The following is a 19436-nucleotide window of genomic DNA, read 5'->3' as shown; positions in this document are numbered from 1 at the left end:
GGAAGGATCTAATGTGAGCACATTAATTGCTGTCAGAGGAGCTGGCAGATATCAATCATGGCTACATCAGAGCTTAAACAGCAGACCTGCCTGTCTCTCTTCTCTGCTTTCCCACAGTATATGTATTACATACCTTTGTCTAGGAATTTCATGTTCTGCTACAGCTTAAGGAAGTTGCAATAAACGTGACCTAGAGGCTGAGGAAAATAGTGTCAAGTTGCCACACGTTTGGCCTTGTTTAACTTAAGACTGTTTTTCTTAGAGAAATGGAAAGTGAAGGGCTGCTGCGGTGCTGGAGGAGCTGTGTGCTAGACTGGCCTCATGCACCCTTCGTGCTAGGGGTGCAAACCTGCATTTGGACTTCTTCACCACAGAGATAAGGAAAGCTGCAGTTACGCATCACTGGGCCCGACTGCTGAGCCTAGCCCTGGGCTGGAGCCTTGGAGGTGCTCCTTGTAGTGTGAGACAGTGAGAGAGGCCTGAAGGAGGCCAACCTGCCATTCTTCAAGCCCATGGAGCAGGAGAGTGCCCTCTCTGCAGAGTTCTGGGATATTCTTGAGCAGGCTGTGTGCATCCCTCATGTTCAGGCTGTTTCATTTTCTGACTGCAGCACACGTGCAGGGTCTGTGCCCTTGGCTTACCTTTCTCTCCTTTGCAGATGCGTAGGGCTACACTCTCACAGTTCCTGCTGGGAACACGCAGCTTACGGTTTTGGTCCCTGGTCCCAGGACTTGTTTAACTTCATGAAAGCAGGTCAGAAATTCACACTGTTGTCCTTCCCTCCTGGAGAAGGACGATTACTTTTTTTTTCCAACATGAGACAGTAGCTGGAAACCAGGAAAAGCTGTTCCTTCCTACACACAGCCATTCTAGAGGTTGCTCATTACCTCCAGCTGGCCGTTCTGAAGTTTGTTTCTATTCTGCCTGTTCCTGAGCCCAGAGTCCAACAGTCTCAGCCAGTCCCCTGTTCAGCACACCAGCCTCTTGCAGGCACACAGTAAGCATGTGCCGTTGTTTATTGGTAGAGACTGACCGGTATGCAGTGGGTTCCCACCAGCTGGAGTCTGAATCCAAAGGAGAAGCCCATAAAATAGCTTTATGCTCGTTTTGACTGTCACCTTGTATCTGCACTGATTTACTGGGCTAATGACTTTACAATTTATTAACTACCAAATAAGCTCTCATCACCTGCCAGGCCCAGCCACAGTGCAGCCCCAAGGAGTTTCCTCCCTCATGGGTGAAGTAGCTGCCAAGACAAGCTTTCAACTTTACAGTGAGGCAGAATTTAGATTCTGAATTCTCTGCTATGTTCTGGCTATGGTGGTGTGAGAGCTGGGCTTTAGAAATACAGAGTAGCCACAGGTACGATACTGCAGCAGCTTGTTTTGTGCTGGCAAAAGCAACTGGGACAGCAGTATGATAGGAAGGGTTAGTAACAGTGAGGCACAGAGCAACCATTTCCGTTTAGGGTGATGGTACTGGGGATTGAGGAGAGCAGAGCTGGAAAAAAAAGCGCAAATGAAACCAAAATCAAAGTGACCCAACATTTCCCAAGAGAGCAGCTCAGAGCACCGCTGTTCTGTAGGTTAGTGATTTTTTATCACATCCTGAACATGGCCTCCAGCGGCACCTGTTTGTTCCATAGTGCTGAACTGCGGCTTCGTGAAAAGGAGCATATGATAAATGTTTTCAAAAGCAGTTTTATCAGTGGGTGCATGCCTACTGCTCTCAGGTACAGCTTGTGTTTGAGCAGCAGAAGTCTTGCAGGGATTACCCAGTCAGGAAAGCCTTAGCTTTTGAAGCAGAAGAAAGGAAGTAGATAAACTGGCTGCTTTCAATTGAAATGCACTTCTTTGGATCCTGGCTTGAGCTGAGTTAAATTCAAAACGCCCCAGGTGTTGTGGATGTTTTATATTGATCTTTAGATTTTTGTAGACCTAGAATAACAGCAGTGCACAAAGCAACCATTTGAAATGAATAAGCTGCAACCTAAGACATTAGCAAAAGCACAGCAGTCCTGCCCTCCTCCCTGTACGAGGGAATTCAGCCAGCAGCATGAACTAACACTGAGGCACAGTGTTAAGCACGGTGTCCCATGCCAACACTCCCTGCTACAAAGTATACAGGTTGCTTTGGTTGGCCCTTAAACGGTGTTAGTCCTGTTCTGGTGCACAGAGGTACTGCCCTGTAAATCACGCTCAGAACTCCTCTTCCCTGAGACTGTAGAGACATGCCATACGGTTGGAACCCTACAAAGCTGTACAACTGCTTAGCAAACCAAGCACCTGCAGAAGAGAGGGAATTGCACAGAAGGAAAGCAATGAGTCAAGTAACCTGTGTTCAGTGTGTGTGTGTTTCCAGGTGCAGAAAAAAGTAGGGGTTGGTGGTGAAGGAAACATCTGCATATTTCTGTGGCTGAGAAAGGGACTGCCAGAAAGACAAAAAATGCCCCAGCAATTGAAGTGGAGCTGGTGTGTGGATGACATAGTAGGCCAAGCAGAGTGGTGGGTCATTTATCTCTGCAGAGCAGAATATCACCAGACCACTAACAGAGTCAGCTGTAAATTCAGTGTGTCTGAAACACGTGTTCTGTTCTTAAATGTTTACACTTGTGCAGGAAGAGCAACAGCAGTCAAGTAGCCTTATGGCATAGGAGGAAGTGCAGCAAGGCTCTAGAAACCTGGCGGAAGAAAACAAAGGTGTAGTCTCAGAGGCACCTAACCCTAACAGGGACAGACTAGGAAATTACATCATCCTTGTTTTTCATAGCCCAATGAGAGTAAATAAACTTCATTCTGCCACAGACAAGCACTGTGTCTCTTGGAGGCTATTTGCTTAGGACTGGCCTTAATACTTAAGCCATTCTTCCTTGTGCACTCAATGAAGAGGAGAGCAGAGATGATTCACAGCAGCACAGTGACTCAGGAACATATGTTACCCTTTTGCTAATTCTTGATGTGCCTCTTCCTCCATCAGCTACCAGGTGGAGTGGAACATCTCAGGGTAGGGCTGGAGTAGATTTGCTTTGCCATGTGGAGCTGCAGCAGCACATACCTCTTAACTCCAGCACGTGCGTTGGCTAGTAACAGAGCTCATGCAATAGCTGGGTGGATGTGAAGAGAGTAAGCTAGGAGCTGTGTATCACTATCTACAATACTATGACCTCAAAGCTTGTAGCTAACTAAAAGCATCAGTTTAAGTTTTGATTTCTTCCCTCCCAACCCTCCCCATAGTACAGTCCTGCAGCACACACAATTACAGAGCACAGCTTTTTTTTTTTCTTTTTTTTTTTTTCTGAGATCACTGGGGCTTATACCAAGGTAGACTAGTGCTGATGGCTTCCCTGACATGGGTGTGAATCACAGCTCTGCTGGTATAATAGCTCCTTATATATCAGAAGTGCTTTGTCCATCTAGCACAATCTACTGTTATTTCTATGTCTGTAAATCACTCTTAACATGAAACTTAATGAGCTGCATACCCATACCCCTTTTTCATGAGCCCCAGCCAAACAAGAGCACAGCACTGCAGCTGTAGCTATTAAGCTATGGTGGCAGCAAAGCACTCCATTAATACCTCATGCTCAGCAGTTTGATGCGTGAGAGCTGAATAATTATGCCCTTGTTACCCTCAAATGAGAGGCGCCACTGCCAGAAACAAGAGTTAACAATTAAAAAACTGTACCAAGTCAAGGACAACATTTATTCATTCATAAAACAAGCCTTTCTAGGCAAGAGAACTGTGAGACAGAAAACAGGCAGACTTACATTAACTAGACTGGTTTCTAATGCTGCATTGTACCCCCTCAGCTAGATCTCCACAGTCACGTCATCTCAGCCGCTTTGAGAAACCAGCAGAGATGCAGCTAAAGCTAAAGCTCTTGGCACTATAAAGCAGCAGTTCCAAGTCTTAGGTTAGCTGTGTAGAGACTACAAAGTGGCTAAGTAACCGCTCTTCGCTTACTTACAGATCAGTGGGTGTGGGGATTTCAGAATAGTGGCTGCACTGAGATTTTTGGAAGAAGAATGACAGCCAGCGCAAAGGAAGCGGTTAGAAGGAAGGCTGTAAGGAAGACAGTCAGATGGGTTATTTTGAGCAACACTTTACCTAGTAATTCTCTAAGTAGAGAATATAATAATAAAAAACTTGTAATGCTTACATTGTACAATATTATGACTTCAGTAAGTCTTATGACAAACACAAGTGATGGCTAAAGGGAGTTGTGAAGTAGTCTTCAAACTTGGCACTGCAGACGGCAACATGCTTTTGTGCAGAATATCTAGCAACAGATACCTGACTGGATATGCTTGTTGTGTGTTGTCCTCATCAAGCTGCAAATGAGTTGCGCTACAGAAGAATGTGTTTATGCTGACACCTCCTTGTGAAGCCCTGACTCTCACCTCAGGACGTGCCAACTTCAAAACAGCCCAGGCTGTTTTATTTCTCCAGTCTTGTTCTAATATTCAGCCAAGAGATAATAGGTCATATGAAATAAATTGAATGAGTGATCAGGACATGCAAGTGGCTCAAAGCAAGTTTTGCTGTGGTGCCTGTGGAGGACTGGAAATGCGAGCAGCCCTGTCAGGCACGCTTTACAGCTATGTGTGCCAACATTTCTGTTTGTGGACCCTGACATTTTTCCAGCATGCATCATTTGCATTTGTTTTGATAATAAGCTTCTCTCATTTAGCCTCCCCAGAATCTAAGAAATGCACAGGTATTCCCCATTCCTTTCTTCTGCCTTCTCACCTACCCAGAATCAACAGGCCTTTCAACCGAAAGCCAGAGCGTAGTACAGAGCACAAAAGTCTTCAAAGCTGCAATACTGCATCATAGGTACAGAGTCATCATGTAGCTGAAGCTTGACTTCATAATAAAAATAAGGAAAACTTAAAGAGATCTCTTGACAGGTTACAAAACAAAAGGAATAAAAGCAAAACCTTTACTGTTCCAAACTGATTAGCTGAAGTATTGCATTGAAACAGAATTGATCTACTACCAGAAATCCACCAAGCTACATTTTAAGAAGTGACTGTAAAAATGGTCACTAAAATACTCTGTTCAACTTATAGTCACACTGACAAAAACAGAGGGCAAATGGGCTTCGGCTCCAGTGAAAATACAGGTCGGAAGAGAACAGAGTGCTTCGGACCAGATCATTTCAATTACCCGACCGTCTTTGCCCTCTTGTGGGCAAACTTTTCTCCTGCAGTTTCTCAGCAGATGCAGACAGCAGTATGTGAACAGCTGCACCGTGTGGGTAAGCACCAACAGAATGCAAAAACATTACTCGACTTCCTTGTGCTCCCTTTAAGCAAGCAAAGAATAGCTGTTCTGAATTCAAAGGGAAGTCAAAACCACAACCCAGCCAAGGAGGTTCCTGCACAGCCACATGAAGGAGGCTGTGCAATAAGGCAGGTGGTCAGCACACAACAGCAATCAGGAGGTGCCTGTGCCACTCACAAAGAAAAGATGCAGATTACCAATCTGTGTTCAGCCCTACTCTGCCATTCTGGTAATTTACAGTAAATTAATTTGGATTACACTGCTGAGAAAGGAGTTGTCACAGTTCTAGCAATAACAGGACAAACTGTGGTTATGCTTCTAATTATTAAATCTTAATCAAGTTTCTTAGAACTCGCTCTGTAAATCCACCACTGCAATTCCCCCTTACTACATTTTGCCTTTATTGTATTGTATATTGCACCTAGTTTTCAAATTTAATTTAGTTTATGGTATTAGAGGCCTTTTCCTCTCATGAACTCGTACGTTCACATTCATCTCTGGCAAATTCATCATAGGAAATTTCACATTTAATAAATAATATAAAGAAAAATATAGTGCATTACTCCAATTTCAGTGTAGAAGATAAAAAAGTGCAATTCTCCTCCTGGTCCCAAGATGAATAGGCAAGAAGCAACCTGATTATAAAACAAAAAAAGTTACCCTGCCAGAAAGCATGCAAGTTTATTATTTCCTTTTCCATACCCCAGCCACCAACAATCAGACAAAAACATTTCTAAAGGATCCAGTGACTCCTCCTCAACCTGGTAGCTCAGTCACCTGCATTTTTCTACACCAAAAGTTAGAATTTGACACCTTATGATGCCTTATGTTTATTTGTGTTCCTTCCTTTAACAAGTTTACCACTTCATTTCTTACCTCCAACTAATCAAGACAGTAGGAAACCAGCACTTGAATTACACTTGTTGCAGTAACTGTTAGGCCATAGTAGGTGTGAAGTCTGTCACTGACTAGCTTGTTTGGACCCTGTGACATGGGACAATACTGACCTTATTGGACCTTTCTTCCTGGAAGCTTCCACTGAAAACATCCAGCTTTGCAGGTTTGCAAGTTAGACACTCTTCCCCAGTAACAGGCAAACACAATGCAAGCTCCTTCCTCCAAACCAGGAACAAAGAATGAGGTTATTTCCTGTGGTTTGTTCTGGGAGAACTACATACTGATACCGAATCATTAGCAGTAGAAACAAGAAACTCATTTACTAATATTTTATTTTAAAAATGATTACAAAACATTTTTAAGGACCAAAAAGAACATAATACATTAAAAAGATGACAGATTTAGAATGGAAAAATAATTAAACATTTCACAATTATTTTAATGGAAGTTCAAGGCAACACTGGCTACGAAACTATATGCTTTTTTTTTTTAATATATATAAAACAATTGCATTATCATTCTGATTTAATAATCATTAAAAGGCACTTAAGTTCTCAAAGGTATGAAAGTGATAGTTCTGAACAGCATAAAATTTAATCTAGATATCTCCCGCTGCTTACAGCAATAAAATAAAACAAAGATGAATTTCCATCTTAAAGGCACTACCAGCATATTAATTCATTACAACTTCATACAACCCCTCAAATATCTCACAAAATGTTTCCCTTCAGTGTAGTAAGCTTGGTATTTTTATTGCACAGATTTGAACAGAGTGAGGATTACCACAATGGCCATTATGCAAAAACATCTTGTGCTGAGCTCTTAGCATTGCACGAAACAGTTCACTGCATTTTAAAGTTGGTGGGTGCAATGGTAGAACCGAACGGTACAGGACCACAACCCTGCCCTGCTGTTTGCAAGCACAGAGTACAAGCTGTAGGGCACAATTCCTTCAAATACTTGAATCCAAAGGGCATTGCTAGCATTATGATTTTAATATGAGCTTAACACTTTAAAAATTCACACTCTACATAACGTACATGTGGCTTTTCAGAGCAAAAACTCACAGTTCAGCTACTTAACAGCAAGTCTTCACATGTCCTGGAGAACCCTCTGCACTGATTCTCACAGCACCATAAGCATAAGAGATGCCTGAGAGTCAGTGTGGAGCCTTCAAATATTTTTGTATGTGCTCGACTGGAGAAGGCTTTGAATATGCTGAGCAGGCTCACAGCACCACTGCCAAGCACAGTGTTGAAGAAGGTGAAGACAGTCTTCAGCATGATGTACCGTGCCGACTGCTCCTCTCCACAGGTTTTACTATCAGTTAAGACTGTACAATTGTGGCTGCTTTGCAATCAGGAAAAGAGATTTAAGATAGTTTCTCGTAACTGCCCTCCTGCTAAAGCTCCCACCATTCTCCTGAATAACCCTAATCCACTTCAGTCAAATTCAGCCAACTTCATTTAGCAATGTAAATAGCTAATTTAAAGAAAGCAGGATTGTTTAATCAGGAACAGGCTGGGAAACTTGCAAACCACTTTGCTGACAGTGCACGAGTGTAGGAGACATACAGCCAGAAAGAGCTCCTGCAAAAACTGATGTTTAATCCAGTGCCATCCTTTGGGATCAGCCTAATGGGAGGAAAGACACTCAAAGCCTACAACTGACACCGGGAGCATGACAGGAGCACATCAGGACAGCAGGAGAACACTCTGCTTGGCTGTGGTAGTAAGGAAGTCTCTCATCCTACCTGGCCTGGAGGATTGCAGAGACACACATCTGCCCTTGTACCCTGGGGAGCTGACAAAGCAAGTTAAGCAGCAGCAGAGAACTGCATAGATACAAACAAGCCTCATTCCCAACTATTTTCCCAACTATTTCTAAACAACAACAGAAAACCAACTACACCCTACCCTCAAGCTTAAAAGCCTAGGATTGACAGTACAACCATACAGAAACTGCTTTGTTAACAAACAGCTGTTTTGGTAGCAACAGTTTAGCAATTACCTCAAACTCATAGCCCATATGTGGTATTTAACTACTGTACTATATGACAGATGAATGCCAGTTAAACAGAATCTGGGATGGAGCACTACGTATTGTTTTAAAGAATTTCACGTCTCCCATTAGGAAAATCCTATGACAAGGGAAAACAGATCTAACCAGTTTCCAGAAAACTACCTGCTCATTTTCATTAGCTGGTGGCAATGCTTTCATCCCTTTCAGTCAACAGAATTTGGTTCTCAAATCCATACACAGATCAGTCAGTTAGTGAGAGAATGTGTAAACGCTAACTGCTTGGAACAGCTACAAGGAAAATGAAGTGTATGTTAAGAAATCCTCACTCTTAACAACCTGAAATACTCCAGGGATGCCAGCATGTACGTAGCAAGAGAATCCATCAAACTATTCTGCAAAGATTGGCAATATTTCTGTTTCAGAAGGTCTGATACAGGTCGTAGGAGTCAGAACTCAGTTCCAGTCACTTCTGACACCAGCTGCTTGTGGCACCTTTTTGTAAAAATAACTTCTGTATTCCAATTTGTCTGTAAAGAATCAGTGGTAGATACCAGATAGGATAGGGAGGCCTAAGGCAGAGAAATGGTTTCATGGATCCCTCTCAGTACCTACATCTCCAATTCAGGAATGCATGCCAATAGCAAATCACTTAGGCAGAGAAAAGTTGATGGAGAAGGTAATCAAAACCCATAACTCTCTTCATATATTTTAAGCTAAGAAAAAAAAAAAAAAAAAAAAAAAAAAGGAAAGATTATTCCAAGATGAAAATTTTGTCATAGTCCTGCATTGTTAAATAATATCAGCAGCACCTTGTTAATTTTACACTCTATAGCATCAAGATTAAGAAACAACAGAAATCTCAATGTTGAAAAAATTCATAAGAATCTTGGGCAATAAACTAAAAAGGAAACAAATACAAACACACAAAAAACTCACACCAACCTAAAATGCTAATCACCATTGTGAACATATACGCCAAAGTCAGACACTGTGAATTGCAGCAGAGATATTTCTCCCTATGACCAGTTTCCTATTGCCTATTGTAAACAAACACATCTCTAATCTACCCACTTTTCAGACACAGCTACAATAAGCTCTGTACACCTACACTGAGATCAGGTTAGTGCAAATGGATTCTAATAAATACAAGAAAATAAATGACAGTCCAAATAACATTTCATCTTCAAGGCAAGAAATTCCATACAAAGAAATATGTATTTTACGCATGGCTCTGAAACCAAGACACAGCTTAAACTTGGTGCTTCACACCAGCTGTCAAAATGTTACATTCCCCAAGCAAAGTGTAGTGTTAAAGTTAAGGCACAGAGGTTAGGGAGAGAACATCACAAACTCATGTTCATCTGAAAGTAACAGTACTAGGAAAAAAAAGTTGACCTTTTACACTGCTTTCTCTTACACTGGCTTCCTCATCCCTTTCCAAATACAGCTCTCATACACAATTTCTGGAGGGCTTAGTCTCAGCACTGCCACAGCAGGTTACAGGACTATAAACTTGTCAGACAAGAATATTGATAAATGGTGTTAATGCCTGGAAGACATTACAGATGTCATGAGAATTCAAAAACAACTGTTTTTGCGTAATCAGCTTTTTTTTTTCTCACGTGCTCTGGTATTTTTGGAACATCTCTTGGCTTATGGCATGTTGCCCTATTTTTGAAGGCATCCCTTTACATGTCTAGCAATTTTGCTTCTACCTCAGACATCTAAAAAAATGCCTTTTTTCCATTTTATTTATACCCATCAGCATCTAGCCCGATATGTCCATCACTGGTCTGATACATGCTGCATCAGCAGTGTTTCTTGCAGTCCTATGGCCTGTTGCTTTAGGGTACAAGTACTTATTTACCTGCTCACCAGCTGAGCCAGCCAGTCCATAGTGCACTAGAGCAAAGAAAATGACATGGTCCACAACAATTCCAGTAAAGCTACCATTAACTGTGCATAGACAAGTTGTGTATGCGATTAACCTTGCAAATCATATTCACCTGGATAGTACCAGTGTGAAGTAATGTTTTTCCCATTGATGTTCAAATTGCTAATTTAGGGTTACTTTGTGAAAATCCTTATTCTTCAGTTTTTCCTCTCACAGCCAGCTTTTCTTTATTCCTGCAAATTTTCTTGGTTTTGAAACAATCTGAAAAAACATTCTGTCATCCAAGTGTGAACACCGATGAACACGATGTGCAAAGCTCTCTCCTTAATAAACAACTACATTACTCCCTGTATAAAAACTCCTTGCTTTCATTAAACTGATCTCACAGGCAGAACTGAAGAAAAAGATTGAATAGTAAAAACAAAATCCCACACTCTTACATACGGATAAGCATTTTTGTAAGGCTGCAGTTAGATGTCTCTTACATTTCACTGTTTGATCAATAAGAATGAATTCTGCTCTTCTAATTTGGAACTTGTAAGAGAAGTATCTGGTCCAAGTTATATAGGAAATGTCTTCAGAGCATAACTAAGAATTTCTGCATCACATATTTCCCTTTATTAGTCACTTCAACCAAAACCAATTCAGCACACTACTGTCCTTCAGTTATTCTTTTTGCACTTTTTTTTTAAATGTATGCCACCTAAATAGGTGGCAGGACCAATTGCTTAGAAAATTAAATAAACCACAATGTCAAGATGTCACTACTTGCCTGCAGATCTTTAAATTTTTGTGACAAACAAAACTGATTAGAAGGAAGGGACAGAAGTTATTACCTACAGAGCACTGAAACTTTGTTTTAGCTTGCTCCACTCAAAAAAAAAAACAAAAAAAAAAACCCACACAACTAATTTCAGAAAGTTTAGCTTGGCTTATTCAGTGGCTGATCTTCTGTGGCACCTTGAGTGTGGCCTGGATTTTCAGAGCGTTCTTCAGTGCTTTGTTGCCGACTGCACCAAAGTTCCCATATAAATTCAGCTAAAAATGCCCCACTTGCAAAAAATCCAAACACCTATGAAAGTGAAAAGAATACAGGAATTAAAAATGTACAAACACTGACAGTATTCTAAGTGTCTAGAGAGATCTGTTAATAATGCTCATACATTAAATCATTAGTTCCATTTAAATTGGCAATGGTTTGGAAGTCATACTGTAGCATATAAAATGTAAAAGGTTTTACAGTTCTCATTCTCTTAACCAGCTGTGGATATTAGAATATTTTCTAAACAGATCTTAATAGTGGAAGTATACATATATATATATATTCTTTTTTTTTCCAGTGAAACTAATGAAGAAGTATAGCATTGATGGTGTAGCAGAACAGTTATACAACAGATGCATGCAGTTTAGAAGGACCAAGCAAAGAAGAGTAACAGATGGAAGGTGAAGAGATAAAGCAGCAGAAGCTCAGCAAGGCCTTGCTGAGTCAGCAAGTAAGGATGACAAGTTTCATTGTTATTCATAGCAGAAGAGTGGTAAGTGGGTTGGTTTTAGCATCTTCTTTCAAGCAAGGAATCAAATGTACACATTTACACTCATTTTGACTGAATTTAAGCAGCTGTTTTTCCCCAAAGCAATTAGACACTAATAAGTCTTAAATCACAACTACTTTGTTTTTCCAGTTTAAAAGAAAAAAAAAAAAGAAAAAAATGGGGAGCCTTTATATTTCAACCATTAGGTATGAGTACATCAGCAGCAAAACAGAGCACCACACGAAAATGTGCGTATCCAATAGCTCATCCTGCCTGTGGAGTGGAAGTATTTCGCTTTCCTTTCTAATCCATTTTTAATTCATTCAAGAATAAAAATCAAAATTTGATCTTTTAAACTGACATATTCACAATTTCGAGGTTATTTAAAAAGAGTGCCAAATAAGTGAGGATCTATGCCACAAAGTCTCTACAGTGCATTGCTCTGAGCCTTTTCATTGTTCCCGGGAGATGCATGCCCCGTTGTTCTATTTCTGTCACTGAGGAAACTGTGATTCTTATCACAGCCTTTACAAGCCAGCATTCTCTACATATGTTTTATAATGCCTGACAAAAGATATGGTTGCTTGCTGACTGTACAACTGGAGAATATTATGGAAATGCAGCTGATCTGCTTTTCAGAGAGGAGATTATCAGGGAGCGGTGAGAGAAGGCAGTGTTGTCAATAGTGACAGAGGACAGGGAAGAACACGGAGCCAAGGGAGCAAAATTAAGCGAGGAATGAAGATGCCAGGGAGCTCAAGAGTACACGGAGCTTTCCAGAAGTCCTAAGGAATGCCTGCTTTCCAGCTTGTAGAAGCTCCAAATTAGCTCTCTCTTCCTGAAACAACGTAATGCACTGAAGTCTGTTCCCTGCCCAGCTTCTTGCCTGCAAACTGAGTGAGGTTTCAAGAGCAAAGAAATTAAGATACAATTTAAATGTAAAGTAAATGATACAATTATAAGACTTACACAAGCAGCTTTTTCAAAAGCAGACCCAGAGCTGGTTGCAGCAAGCACTATTGAAGCTATTAGAAAGAAGGCACCTATAATTAGCATGGTCCAAAAATTCTGCAAATAAAAGAAATGAATGTTACACAAGCGTAAATATGCTACCTGAAAACAAACAAACAAACAAACATCCTAACAGCAACCAAGTTAATCTGACAATGAATTTACTATTTGAAACACTGAAGTTCGTGGGAGAGTCAGGAAACTGATTTCACTACCAACCAACATTCAATATCATTAGCTATTTTTAAAAGTCAACTTTATAAAATCCTTTTTCTTTTTTAATCTTCTTTCAGTATTTCTCTCATTACATTTAACCTTTTTCACAGTCAGATCCAAGCGCAGGTCAGTCATGCTAGCATTATTCCATCTGGGAAACTAGAAACCTGTAAGTGAAGGTGCTCATTCAGATCTCTGACTACACTCCCTTATCTGTACCTTCACATGATATTGTTACTGCTTGCACTGAAAGGACAGTCCAAAAACAACAGCCTTCCTGACTTCACAGGGTGACACTGTGCCAACAGTGCACCTTGTGAAACATAAAAGCATGAGCAGTAACCAGTACAGTTATTATCAGAAAGGAGGTAGGCTATACTCAGTAGAAAAACAGATACCGCAGACAGGCAGATTTCAAGTACCATGCTGGCAGAGAGCCATATCATACATATGAAGGCTGCTCTGAAAGTAATGCCTCCTAATTTATTATGATGGCCCACAAGGTCAGAAGCAGGCAGATGTTGATGGATGGCAGCAGAGGTTGAACCTTCCCAACCAGTATCCCATTACATGTTGTTGCTGTGTGACAGATGGCATCAAAGGGGCAGTCTGACAGAATGGTGTCTGACATGGGAGTGCATCTGAAGCAATGGGGTGGAACTGAATTCCACCATGTGGAAAAAACAGCACCCACTGACATCCATTGGCACTTGCTGAATGTTTATGGAGACCAAACAGTAAATGTTGACACAATGAGGTGGTGAATGGTGCATTTCAGCAGTGGTGACAGCAACAGTGGGTCACCTCCACTGGTGCAATTTCTTTTTTTTTTTACAAGCACGACATGCAGGCTTTTGTTCATCTCTGGTGAAAATGCACAGATGACAGTAGTGACTGTGATGACAAAATGGCATTTTCTAGCTGTGAATTTGCTCTATCTCACAGTGTTACAGAACTCTTTGTATCTGTTGTAGTTTCCATGGAAATAAATAGGAGGCATTGCTTTTGGAGTGATCTATTATAACAGTGTAATAGTGGGAGCCTTTGTGAAAGACTTTCACACAAGTCTTAATGTCCTGCATGTAGGACAATTTTGAAAAACTGTCAATATTAAGAAGACTCTTGAAGTTGAAAAAGTCAAAGTAATATAACCTCCTTTAATCTACTTTTTAAATGGAGAATAATAGGAGATTCACTCTGCACAGCCTTTTGATTCCACAACAGTTTTGAAGAGCTTACATTAAATGGTTTATTTAAAACAAATGAAATTCCTTACCATTTTGTTTACTTTATCTTTCCCAAACGTTTCATATGCAATTGTGCAATACACACACAGGATCAGGAGGCTCAAAAGAAAAGCACTGCAGCTTACAAATTCAAAGAAGTACAGCCCATGACAGTTGATACAATCCTCCACAATTTCTTCAAAAATAACAGCCAGAAAAGAGAGGACCTGCAAACAAATAGCATACTTCAGTCGTACCAAGTCTCATCAATATCTTCAACAAATGAAAGTCTGAATGCCTCTGATGTCAATATTAATGAAAACAGCTGTAAGAAAACACTGGATCTTAAAAGAACCCCATAAAATTCTGTACTATTTTATTACATGCAGAAATACAGGGAGACAGTTTTGTCTTGATGTTAAAGTCAGGCAGTGAACAACACTCGGTTAAGCTGAGCACATGCTGCCAAACTCACTTTTTGGTTAGAAGGTAAAGACTCTTGACTTGTGATGCGGTGCAGAAGGCAGCGGGAAGCAAACCAGACAGATGAGAAGCACAAACTCTGCTGCTTACCACTTATAGCTGCATTTAATTTTAAATGCACTTCGGTTTGGGGTAGGGGAGAAATCAAACACATTGATCCAGCCAGCTGCCTCTCTTGATCAACTTCAGAGAAAGCGTAGCTTGTATACTTAGAACCCTGTAACAACAGCAGCTCAACTGCAGGAACCAGAAAGTTTAAGCTACGTTTAAGCTACGCTGGACAGTGTTTAATCTGTGCAGAAGCTTATGCTAGCCTTCCTGCAACTGTCCTTTTTTGAGGACGCAGCATGAATTAATTCCCATACAGCTGTCATGCATCTGCTGCTGGATTTTCTGCTACCTTTTTGTGCAGGAAGGAATATTGCTGTATTTAAATAATCCCTCCTTGTGGCCACTTCTCGCTGGCTTTCTTCATCCTGTAAAGATGACACAGGATATAGATCTGTGCAGTAAGGAGTTCAGCAGATTAGAGCAAAGCAGTGATTAGGAACCAGAGTTGGTCATAAAATCAAGACTGATGTGAGGATGATCATATTATTAATAACAGCATGTGGGAGGGTGACAGTTCTATGAAAAACACCAAATTCTAGAATTTAGAATTGTCATTTTCCAGATATGGCATGTAAAAGCAGCTGCAGGTGCTTTATCTGCATCTTATTTTGGAAAATAATTATCTGTCCTCGGTTTTGGCTTTCTGACAGTAAAAATAAGAACAGTTACTTAGCACATGAGAACCACACCTTCCACCAACTAAGCCAGACCTCAGAAGGGCACTTCAAAACATTGTATTTTGAATACACAATCATGTATGAAGTAAACAGGATCTCAGAAAAGGAAAGAACTGGAGGTGAGAAACTGCATATTACAATCAGGCCTCAGCATACTTCCTTTCCCTCATGCAGCTGCTGGCAAAGGCACATTGCTCAGGAACACACACCTAAATCAGTGATTACAACGGATGCCCAAGGAATGTATTAAGCTCTGAATTTCCAATTTTTAGAGAGGTTTTTTAAAAAATAATCAAAAGATTACTTACACAGCTTACAATTGTGTCCAATCACTAATTCACATGTTTTGCAAGGTGAGCTAAAATAGGAGGTATGTTTTTATTTTTCTTCCCCTCTCTTCTGTGATTTAGATTTCCAACCCTTTATATATCACCAATCTTTATATCAGCCATCACTTTCACCAGAAACAAAACAGACCAGAAGGAAAGCAAAAGCCTTTCTGTTAACCTGCCCTCAGAAGACTTCAGTAGCCCAGATAACCGTAACTGAGAAAAAAAAACCCAACAACCTCTTGGCTGAGTGTACAAGCAAGTGAGAGAAAATCACATTCAAAGAGTACTTAAAGGAGTTCCATGTCAAAATAAAAATTAAAATTAAAGGATGGATCAACTGGAGTCTTTTATGGGACTTGTCCTTTGCTTTAGTTTCACATTTGTCTTCTCCACACTGCGCCTATGGAGACTTCCAAGCAGTAAATGGACAGAATATCAACAACTGTTTTCCTCTGAGCGGTCAGCAATGAGTGGAGAGGGGCAGCTCAGCTAAACCTGTGGGACAGAGCTTCCTTCATACTGAAGACCAAGGTCACACCTGAAGACACATACAGTCAGCTTCCACCTTCCCTCCCTCTCCTACAGAAAATAAATATCTTCCTCTGCCCTTTGCCAGCAAGGAAGTTTTTCATCAACACTGACATTACTGCTACTGCAAGTTTCTACAGGTGGATTTAATAAAGAAAAGGCTACAAAGAAATGCTGCAAATATAAAGTAAATCAATGAACTTGCCAGCAGGCAAGCAGCAGTGGTATTCCCAGCACAAACCTTCCAGTTTAGATGAGCACATACGTTAGTTCTGTACTGCTCCAAAGTGATGGCTACTATAGGAAGCAAACAGTTCAGGACAAATAGCAGATTGAGGCTGAATTACAGTTTTCCTTTCTGGTTAAGGTATTTTTTTTGAAGTGAAATAACTGCTAATGAGAAATACTACTGCTTTAGATGAGAACTCATTTCTACTTCAAGCATGGCATAATAGGCACCATGACATTTAGCTTAGTGCTGAATTTGAACCAGTCGTGGAGTAAAAACAACAAAACAATCCAGCTGTAGTAAAAGTAAAACAAAACAGTAATCTAGAAACCCACGCAATTAAGTTGCCTAGAAAGAAGTTTTCTGCAGGCAATTTCACAGTATTTTATAAAATACTTGATTTTCTTGTTCAATGGACAAAGAACTGGCTGCAGAATCAAGCCCAGAGAATGGTAGTCAATGACACAATGTCTGAACGGAGAGCTGTGACAAGTGGTATCCCCTAGGGGTCACTGCAGGGACTGATGCTCTTTAATACTTCATCAGTGACATTGATAGCGTGGTTGAGTGCACCCTCAGCGAGTTTGTGGATGACACCAAGCTGCGGGGTGCAGTCGACAAACCAGAGGGACAGGAGGACAGGATGCCATTCAGTGGGATCTAGAATGGCATTGAGCATTGGGCCCGGGTGAACCTCACGAGGTTCAACAAATCCAAGTGCAAGGTCTTGCACCTGGGTCAAGGCAACCCCTATTACCAATACAAGATGGGAGACGAAAGGATTGAGTGCAGCTCAGCTGAAAAGGACCTGGGGGTACTGATGGATGGGAAGCTGGACATGAACCAGCAATGTGCCCCTGCAGTCCAGAAAGCCAGTCATATCCTGGGCTGCATCAAAAGAAGTGTGGGCAGCAGGGTGAGGGAGGTGATCCTGCCCCTCTGCTCTGTGCTGGTGAGGCCTCACCTGGAATACTGCACCCAAATGTGGAGTGCTCACTACAGGAGAGACATGGATCATTTTTGTTGCCCTCCTCTGGATGCACTCCAACAGCTCCAAGTAATGGAACACCTGCCCTGTAAGGATAGGCTGAGAGCTGGGGCTGTTCAGCCTGGAGAAGAGGAGATTTTAAAGTGACCTGAGAGCAGCCTTTCAGTACCTAAAGAGGAGCTACAGAAAAGAAGGGGACAGACTCTTTAGATGGGTCTGTGGTAATAGAATGAAGGGAAATGGTTTCATGCTTAAAGAGAGAAGATCTAGGTTAGATATAAGGAAAAAGTCTTCTACAGTGAGGGTGGTGGGGCACAGGAACAGGTTACCCAGTGATGTGATGGAAACTTTCAAGGCTGGGCTGGGTCAGGCCCTGAGCACCCTCACCTAGCTGTGGCATCCCTGTTCATGGCAGCGGAGCTGGACTAGGTGATCTGTGAAAGTCCCTTAAAAGTCTGAGGGTTCTATTATTCTATTCTGTAACAAAGAGGGGTGATTTTTGAAACCAACACCCTATTTAGCAGTCCACCCCAGTGACAATCAGTGTGTAATCCCCAAAATAACAAAGAATCCCTATTTTAACAGACAGCTAATAGATGCTAATATTAGCTAAATCACAGTCATTTCCAAAAATCCTTCCTAAAACATTTCTCTTACTGGAGATACTGAGGATTCCATCCTCAGTAATTCCTGGTGTTTCTTTTAAATACTTTGACCAAGAACTCCATAACAGTGCATTTTGGTAAATGGAAACAAAAGGAAGGAGAAAATTTGTCAGAAATCAGGAGCGAGAATGATTATAATTCAGTTTTCTTTTTCCTCTCGTTGTAGGACAAGTATAGATCACCAACTGTTTTTGAAACCTATCGAGCAGCTACCCATGATGGTTAGGACAGGCCCCTCATAACTTCTCTTTCTCCTACCTGGAAAGCTTTTTAAGCAATGCTTCTGCTCAGGTAACAAATTGAAGAGTTTGCTACACTGGTGAAGTTGCACATGTAATATTTCATTCTATTCCATCAGACTACTGATACAAATGATCTGCTTATTTGGCAGCCACAGCCAGCAGATCTTACTTGATCAATCAATCTCTAGGTGACAAAGTAAAAGCTTACATCCTGTTACATTTATTTAAAGTATTCTCGGACATGATGTTTTTAAAACGCTATTAAGAAAACATTGCTTTTGGCAGCACTTAGTCTTACCTTTACCTTTCTTTTCCTTTTGACTCTGTGTGAGCTAAAGTTTAAAAACAGAATGTCCTCTTTTTCTGTGCAGTGAGCACACGAGAGTGTTGGAAATCACCTATGATTCCTCTGAGCATGAAACATCTGACTGAACAGCCACTGCGCCGGAAAACAGGCACCGACACACTTAGAGTCAGCAGCCAGTCCCACTGCCCCCCTGTGAGTACTTCCCCTCTCTGTTCCTTGCACCGTTACCAGCACCGCCGGACAGACAGCAGCACGAATCGGGCGCCCACGTGCTGAAGGCACTCAGAACATAACAAGCCGGCAAAAGGGGAGCCTGCCTTTTCTGGTGCGCGCAGGACCGCCCGGTGAGAAGCAGCGTCTCAGCCGTCCGGACGGGTTACCATCGCTGTGCGTGGTGCTCTACAGGAGGCAGGAAAGGCGCTGCCGGGGCGTGCGAGGAGCGGCCAAGTCCACAGCCGTACTCCGAGCCTCAGAGCAGGGTTTCCACCTCCTCTTTCACCCCCGTAGCTCTCTGCAGAAAGCGCTGCCCCTCAGATTCTAAGCCTCGGCACCGAGCAGCACAGCCGTGCTGGCGGCGGCCTTTCGCCTCAGCCGTGACACGACAAAGGAGCGCGCCCCGTTCCGCCCCGCCGCGCCCGGAGGCACTCACCGGCTGGAGGGCTTTGTGCACCAGCCGCCAGCCCCGCAGGTGCCGCAGGGTGCAGCCGCAGCGGCGGCGGAGGGGTGGCTTGGCCCGCGGCTCGGTGGTCTCGTTGTAGACGCCGCCGTTCTCCATGGCCGCGCTGCCGAG

General features: G+C 41.9%; 2 protein-coding genes across 2 annotated transcripts in view; one reads left to right on the top strand and one right to left on the bottom strand.

The window, feature by feature from the left end:
• The window catches only part of CMTM7 (CKLF like MARVEL transmembrane domain containing 7), a 20228-nt gene extending 8590 nt beyond the window's left edge, over positions 1–11638 (top strand). Inside the window, exon 4 of the mRNA XM_042815260.1 lies at positions 11440–11638. Coding sequence (XP_042671194.1) covers positions 11440–11546 — 107 coding nt within the window. The 3' untranslated portion in view covers positions 11547–11638. The remainder of the gene's footprint in view (positions 1–11439) is intronic.
• Positions 6604–19436, bottom strand: CMTM6 (CKLF like MARVEL transmembrane domain containing 6). Its single transcript, XM_042815259.1, has 4 exons — positions 19296–19436; positions 14135–14311; positions 12601–12699; positions 6604–11171 (listed from the first exon to the last, which is right to left on the bottom strand). Exons 1-4 carry the CDS (start codon positions 19419–19421, stop codon positions 11022–11024), a joined length of 552 nt encoding a protein of 183 aa, XP_042671193.1. The 5' UTR covers positions 19422–19436; the 3' UTR covers positions 6604–11021.

Source organism: Centrocercus urophasianus, unplaced genomic scaffold, assembly GCF_019232065.1.
Source record: "Centrocercus urophasianus isolate 14NV4802_14NV808 unplaced genomic scaffold, USGS_Curo_1.0 seq_1455, whole genome shotgun sequence".
Classification (NCBI taxonomy): Eukaryota; Metazoa; Chordata; class Aves; order Galliformes; family Phasianidae; genus Centrocercus; species Centrocercus urophasianus.
This window is presented reverse-complemented; position numbering and strand designations above follow the sequence as displayed.